The following is an 8,364-nucleotide window of genomic DNA, read 5'->3' as shown; positions in this document are numbered from 1 at the left end:
GATATTGAATACGCAAACAGTATATTCTGTATCATTTCTATATGAAGCTTTTTAAATCGCAAAAAATGACTGACGCATTATTAATAAAAATGCTTTACATATTCCCCATTTTAAGAAATTTTGTGAAACGCAAAAAACCCCAGATATTTGGTATTCCTGTATTGTTTTATTTTTGATACAGTTTTCTATATTATGTTGTTAACAGATACAAGGAGTAACCAAACATCCAATACTCCCGCGAATGATCAGAGTTCAATATCCGACAGAACAATGCATACAATGTCGCCTGAAACAACATTATTGTCAACTGAATTGACAAACAAAGCTTCAACAACTGAGACGTTAAGTCCAACTGACAGCATTACCACAGTTGTAATGACAACTGAAACATCAGCTCCTACTGATAGCACAACCACAGACGTAATGACATTTGAAAACTCAGCGTCAAGTAGTACATACAGCACCAGTATAGAAGATATAACGACTGAAACGTTGATTCCAACAGACGACACATCAACAAATGCAATGACAACTGAAACGTCAAGTCACACTGACAGCATAACCACAGATGCAAAGACAACTGAAACGTCAAGCTCCACTATTGGCACAACCACAGATGCAATGACAACTAAATCGTCAAGTCTTGATGACAGCACAACCACAGACGTAATGACAACCAAAACGTCAAGTCCTACTGAGAGAACAACCACAGACACAATTAATACTGAAACGACATGTCCTACCGACAGCACAACCGCAGATGCAATGACAACTAAAACGTCTAATCCTACTGACAGCACAACCACAGACGCACCGACAACTGAAACGTCAGGTCACACTGATATCACAACCACAGAAGCACCTGCAACTGGAACGTCAAGCCCTACTGACAGCACAACCACGTATGGAATGACAACTGAAGCGTCAAGTAGTACTGACAGCACATCCACAGATGCAATAACAACTAAAACGTCAAGTCTCAGTACATCCACAGATAAAATGACAACTGAAACGTCAAGTCCCACTGACAGCATAACCGCAGATGCACCGACAACTAAAACGTCAATTCCCAGTAAAAGTACATCCACAGACGCACCGACAACTGAAACATCAAGTCCTACTGACAGCACAACCACAGATGCACCGACAACTGAAATGTCAAGTCCTACTGACAACACAACAACAGATGCAATGACAACTGAAACGTCAATCCCTACTGACAGCACAACCACAGACGCACCGACAACTGAAACGTCAATCCCTACTGACAGCACAACCACAGACGCACCGACAACTGAAATGTCAAGTCCCACTGACAGTACAACCACAGATGCAATGACAACTGAAACTTCAAGTCCCACTGACAGTACAACCACAGACGCACCAACAATTGAAACGTCAAGCCCTACTGGCAGCACAACCACAGACGCACTGACAACTGAAACGTCAACTCTTACTGACATTACAACAACAGATGCAATGGCAACTGAAACGTCAATCCCTACTGACAACACAACCACAGATGCAATGACAACTGAAACGTCAAGCCCTACTGACAGCACAACCACAGACGCAACGACAACCGAAACATCAAGCCCTACTGACAGCACAACCACAGAGTCAACTGAAACGTCAACTCATACCGACATCACAACCACAGACGCACCGACAACTGAAATGTCAAGTCCTACTGACAGCACAACAACAGATGCTTTGACAACTAAAACGTCAAGCCCTACTGACAGCACAACCACAGACGCACCGATAACTGAAACGTCAAGCACTCCTGACAGCACAACAACAGATGCAATGACAACTGAAACGTCAACTCCTACTGACATCACAACAACAGATGCAATGACAACTGAAACGTCAAGCCATACTGACAGCACAACAACAGATGCAATGTCAACTGAAACGTTAACTCCTACCGACATCACAACCACAGACGCACCGATAACTGAAATGTCAAGTCCTACTGACAGCACAACAACAGATGCAATGACAACTGAAACGTCAACTCCTACTGACAGCACAACAACCGATGCAATGACAACTGAAACGTCAACTCCTACTGACAGCACAACCACAGATGCAATGACAACTGAAACGTCAAGCCCTACTGAAAGCACAACAACAGATGCAATGTCAACTGAATTGTCAACTCCTACCGACATCACAACCACAGACGCACCGATAACTGAAACATCAAGTCCTACTGACAACACAACAACTAATGCAATGACAACTGAAACGTCAAGCCCTACTGACAGCACAACCACAGACGCACCGACAACTGAAACGTCAAGTCTTACTGACAGCACAACAACAGATGCTATGACAACTGAAACGTCAAGCCCTACTGACAGCATTACCACAGACGCACCGACAACTGAAGCGTCAGGTCTTACTGACGGCACAAATGAGATGACAACAGGTACTATTTTTTAAAACATTTTCTTTTCAAAATAATATTTAGAAAGATGTTTCACAAGTGAATCAATTTTATTATTCAAGATATGTAACCAAATTTAAGGAGGCTCTGTGGTCAAGAAATTAGCAAACAGATCTTCCTATGATGTTTAAAAATGGTTTTGTTATCGGTACCATATTAATAAAAGAGAAAAATTCCATGTATTTTTGCCTTACAATTTAAAAATACATTTAATCTTTATGCAAAGCCTTTCCTCCTAAGAAGATCAGGAAAAGTTGTAAAATAGTCATGAACATCCAGCTCTTTAAAACAAAAAAAATGTTTATGTAAGATCATATTTGAAAATTGCAATTTGAAAATGTTACACTTTCAGAAAGTTCCGAACAGCGTTGTGTGATGACATACGAATTTTCTGGAGGAAACCACGAAGTTCCCTGTTTTAATGACACTTACTCCTGGATTGTATGTTCATCTTTTTTAACATAATGCATGTATGAAATGTATATGAATAATAAGTATTCTTTCATTTTATTTAAAATCTTCGTTTCGTAATCTGTGGAATCATTATACCAATTGTATATGCATATGGCTACATGCTGTTCTTACCTTGAGCTTAACGGTATCTCCGACCTGATAATGCTGTTAACTCTGTCGACAAATCAAAAATCAAAGCTACATTTTTGACAAATACTTTAAGCCCGATAGAAATCCCAAAGATTGATACGTTAATCAATTTTTTTTCGTCTTTTGAACAAAAATATATCAAATCGAATTTGTGTTCTTTACGGCCTTTACGATGTTACATCAGATTACACTTATTTATTACATTATACGTATGATATTACATCATTTAATACCTAAAATATAATTATGACATCCTGAAGCAGTGTGTATAGAATTCTACATTAGGAAAACATTACGTAATAAATGGGTAAAATTTCAGAAAAAACAATAGTTAATCGATCATTTGTATACTTTTCTCATTGATGGAAATCAATATACTTTATCTTTATTCGCATCCAACATGTCGCTGTCGCTGTCGCTGCTTGGTCAATTTTCCTCATGTTCTACTTTGCAGGTCATACAGAGACGATACGACGGAAGTGTTGATTTCTACCGGAACTGGGCTGAATATAAAGTTGGCTTCGGTGACCTAGATTCTGAATTCTGGTTAGGTATGTTGCAGTCAGGTATCACAATGTATTTGAAATAAACGTTGTCAATATTTTTTTAAAACCATATGAACGTCATTATTTTAATAATTATAGAATTTATCTCATTTATTCCTAATCTCGACAAATAATCTGTTTAAAATCCAAACTTAGTAAAACTCAATTTATACATGATTTGTCTGGTTGGCATTTTTAGAGTAATAACTTGATATATTTAATATTTCATTTGTCTGCAATAAAACTCAACAAAACATGATTCTAGGAAACAACTATATACATGAGCTGACTAGTATCTTTGGATACACTCATTTAAGGATTGAAATAAAGGCGTTTGATGGCCAAGAGGGATACGCTGAATACTCATTCTTAGTAGACGACGAAGCTCTTTTGTATAAAATACACAATACATGGATATCGGGGGACATTGGTGGTGAGGGTTTTTATCAATTATTTTACGACTTTATTTAAAGTAATATGAAAATACTATATCATTGCTTATTATGTTTAATATTATATATATTTTAAATATCATTCTAAAGAATGTGTTTTTGATGGTTTCATATGTACAACCTGCTTTTGTACAATTATAGCAGTTATATGTATTACATGTAGATGCCTGCAGCAATGCTAAGATTATCCTTTCAGATTTTTTGAAAATGAAAATCAAAGTAGTTGCATTGCATTTATTTTTACTATGAACAGTTATAAAGTGACTTAAAGTCTACTTTATTAATTCAGTTAATAAAAAAAATAGTAATTTATTATTATTTTTTTAACTTAACAAAATTTCTTTTCGTCCTATCAATTACATCATCGATTCTTAAATTATTCGTTTTGTTATAACATTTATGGTGTCGTATTACAGATACATTATGGATAACAGATGGCGCCTCATTTTGCACTATGGATCAGGATAATGATGGAAGCAAGACCAAAGTGTGCACAGATGTATATCAAGGAGGATGGTGGTATTCATGGGCTGTTTGGTGCACAGAAGGGAATCTGAATGGGAAATACAACCACGTTTATAAATCAGATAAGACCGGGATCTTTTGGTTTCAATTTGACAATCATCACACTCTTAAAGAAGTGCGAATGATGATACGTAAACCTTAGTCATATTTGGACTATACGTATGAATCAGCTTTCAAACGGTCAATTATGTTTTACGAAAGATCAAAAGGAATATTTTATGATTACAAAATCTGTAGATTTTAGATTTATTCTATTTTGATGAAATAAATTCTGAAAAGATTCACGAAAATCATGTATATGTACGACTATGTTTATAGGTGGTTTGTCATTTGATATACGATGGTTGTACCAAAATAGCGTAGACAAGTGGCGTTATTCAGTTAATCGAAGACAAAGGAAGATGAAATTTGTGCCACAAAGGGTTCAAGAAATTTGCATTCAAATAATGTCTAAAAATCAAATAGTGTTTGAGATTAAATTAGTGAAATGAAAGCATGTTAGATCAGAAATTCGACATAAGGCGCAATGTCAAAAACATAAAGTTAAAATCAACATAATGAAATAAAGATTGCGAGAAAAAGTACTTTTCGAATAAAAAAAATTCAAAAAGAACATACATTGATATTTGATAATAATTCTATTATTTACTCAAAAAATGTTTGGGCTATAACAAAACCTTTAAATATCTTTTAGCGCGTTTTGTGTCATGTTCAAAAGTTAACTCATAATAAAATGACAATGTCAGCGTTTAAGGCGGTGCAGCAGTAACTGATACAATTTTGTAAATATCATGAAATAAATGCTAAGCGGCTTTGAAAGTAAATGAAATTAACAAAGTCGATTGAAAATGCGTTTTGTGAATAAGTAGTTAAAAAACATTGAAAATATTTGAACAATTATCAAATGATCAAATGATTGACATCATTAGAATGATGACAATTAGTGGTTTAAAAGAAACCCCGAACGATATCAATGGACGTCAAAATGCTCAACGACACATTTCGGCAAGACAGACCTTAGACAACAAGTAATACAGGACAAGTTTTGAGCCGACAGATCGTTTGTACAAAGAAAATATTTAAAAAAAACTAGAAATATTTGTTGAATGTGCACTCAGGTTACTTGTTTAAAGACAATATTTTTTCTGAGACTTTTTCGGAAATAAAACGTAAATGTTATCTTAAACGATGTGGAGGGTTTAGCAACAACGTAAAACTGGATATTTTCGACGTCGCACATTGCGCCGCCTGACAAAACTTGTTATTATATAAATAGTGCCTGTTTGGGAGGGTAACAGTTGAAATTGACACCCCGAGAAAACCATTGTCAACCGACGCGAAGCGGAGGTTGACAATGGTTTTCGAGGGGTGTCAATTTCAACTGTTATCCTCCTAAACAGGCACTATTTATTTTGTTATACTGAATGTCTTTTTTATAATTTTTAAGAAAATTTTACTGCTTTTATATAGGAATAACGTGAATTCTACAGCGAACCGTACGCGCATAATTTTCGCGCATGTAACATTTTTTAATGTTACCCGTTGCCAAGTGCGTTGCTAACGCTGAGGGTAATAGTAAATATTATTAACTGCGTCTTAACCAATCAGATTTCAGTATTTAACATGAAAGTATAACAATACTAATTATTTATTTTCTCGAGAAATAGATAAAGTAAAGATTTGAATTTTTCAGTATTGTTTGCCAAAGGGTCATTGAAGAAAAAATAGAAGTCTAATGAAATCGCAGTGAACAGATTATAAATCATGTGTCCTGTGTACATGTACGCTATTTTTGGACAACCCTCGTAATTTGTGTTTCATGTACATGTATATTTATCCACTCAGTTTATGCATAAACGTCTAACTGTAAACTAAAAAATAAAGAAAAAAGTGCAACTTGCTTTTACCAACACGTTCTAAATCCAAAATAGTCGGAAAAAAGAACTCAAGGAATTTGGAAAAATGGGAAATTAATGTAAATATAAGGGTAATGTGGAGAGGGGGGTGGGGGTTGGCGTTGTTGTCATTGTTCATACGTTTTCTTCTTCTTCTTTTTTTGGCATCGTTGTAATTCTCATAAACTCTTATATTTCACAATATAAAAAAATAAATTAGTTTAAAGGCGAGGATTGACCTAGATCTTCTCGTAGAAAATTGCCTTTCAGGCAAATCACGGAGTTACTTTCATCACTGTCAGTGATCGTAATGTAAGTAAATAATTGGCTCGGTCCGCTTTTATTTAAACCCTGTTTATTAAGGTGGGCTTCATTTGTTTCAGATTTGATTCCACCATTTTCTATTTGCATAAATGATCTTTATAAGTGTCTTCATCATAATCATTTTATTATCATGATATCTTTTTATATTGTAACATATTTTAAAGATATAAAAATTTCAATGTGACACGCCTAAAATATTTTTCATAATGGTTTTAGCATGAAACTTGATCCAAGTAATTTTAAACAGTTCTCCTGCTGAAAATATTCAACACAAAAAGCGTACTGAGGATGAGCAAAGGTTCTTTAGGGATATTTTTCATTGAACACATTAAGGTCGTATGGGACACCGGTCGATATCACTGTGGATAAAAGTACATTAAAAGTAAATACTTTCATTGTTTAAAAATGTTCAAAGGACTATATATGATATGAACCTAAAATGGCCCCCTAAAATGAACATCGTCATTTTACTGTAATTCTTTGTTTTCTTTGTACAGATATATACGTGATGTTTTTACATAATGTTCATTTTGATTTAACTGCCCAAAATTTAGAAATATGAAATCGTAAAGACAACCTTTTCCCGCCATTTTTGCATTTTTAGCATAAAACAGATGGTTTTCAAGTAGTTTTTTCGTTTTGCTTGAACAAACAAAATATCTTAATCAGAAATGTATCTAGCCAAGCCTAATAGGTGACCATTATTTTACCTTGTTCAAGCATGCGCTCTTTATTTCCCATTGATAAAAAGGTAAGAAAAATGTCAGTTATTGACTGATTTTGATTGAATTATAGAACTAGCGTCACTTCTGACGCTATAATTCTGCCAGTAAGTGCAAATAAATCAAATACTTTAAAAAAAAATGACGAATTATGGGGGCCAAATCTAACTTTTAGCATATATAGTTCTTTACAATATTTGACCCCAAAACGTGTTAAATATTTTTATTTATTTTTTTTTTTGTAAAAATAAAAATACAAAAGTCTCAGCAGACTTCTAATAAATGATTTACAGATTCATTGTTAACGCTCTAACCTATTGCGCTACGCTAATTAATAACTATTTTGGGAAAAATAAAGTCAATAAAACTATACTCATTTCATAATCCTAGTTGTACATTTATAGAAAGTTTGTGGCCTGGAAGTTAGTGGCTAAAAAGAAAAGTCAGAGAAGATTAACATTAATATACTGTATAAACTTTTTACCTTTAATTAGTGAATATTTAGCCTGATTTCTGTCCCACTCTAACTTTTCATTTTTTTTAATCTTTTTCCTGACGAATCAGGTTTTGATTTCTTTCTTAAAATGTTCATTTAAAATTAAATACAATCATAAGATTTTTATTAAAAATCAACACGATAAAAATATATTTTATAAGTGAGAAAAATTACGCACAAAAATTGTCTTTTAGTCAAATCTTGACCCAATTGTGATAAATGAGAATATAAACAATTACAAATAGTTATTGTGATTAAATTCTTAATATTAATCCATACAGTAGAATCCTAACTTAATTTCATTACCATTAAATTTCACAATTATTGCAACACGATGAAGCTATCTT

The 8,364-nt window shown here is 34.0% G+C and overlaps 1 protein-coding gene across 1 annotated transcript; it reads left to right on the top strand.

The window, feature by feature from the left end:
• Positions 1 to 279: 279 nt before the first annotated feature.
• On the top strand, positions 280 to 4,722 carry LOC128162273 (mucin-5AC-like). Its single transcript, XM_052825436.1, has 6 exons — positions 280 to 1,631; positions 1,986 to 2,308; positions 2,808 to 2,896; positions 3,513 to 3,609; positions 3,869 to 4,036; positions 4,472 to 4,722. Exons 1-6 carry the CDS (start codon positions 280 to 282, stop codon positions 4,720 to 4,722), a joined length of 2,280 nt encoding a protein of 759 aa, XP_052681396.1.
• Positions 4,723 to 8,364: the final 3,642 nt, after the last annotated feature.

The sequence above is a fragment of the Crassostrea angulata genome, chromosome 9 (assembly GCF_025612915.1).
Source record: "Crassostrea angulata isolate pt1a10 chromosome 9, ASM2561291v2, whole genome shotgun sequence".
Lineage (NCBI taxonomy): Eukaryota > Metazoa > Mollusca > Bivalvia > Ostreida > Ostreidae > Magallana > Magallana angulata.
Note: the sequence above shows the minus strand (reverse complement) of the source record. Positions and strands in the feature narration are given on the sequence as shown.

What these genes read in the sequence shown, in the direction of transcription:
- LOC128162273 (XM_052825436.1), top strand. Translation starts at nt 280, where the DNA reads ATGTCGCCTGAAACAACATTATTGTCAACTGAATTGACAAACAAAGCT. An exon ending in ACCACAGAGTCAACTGAAAC is followed by an intron (nt 1,632 to 1,985) that starts GTCAACTCATAC and finishes TCCTACTGACAG; the next exon opens with CACAACAACAGATGCAATGA. An exon ending in ACCGACAACTGAAACGTCAA is followed by an intron (nt 2,309 to 2,807) that starts GTCTTACTGACA and finishes TTACACTTTCAG; the next exon opens with AAAGTTCCGAACAGCGTTGT.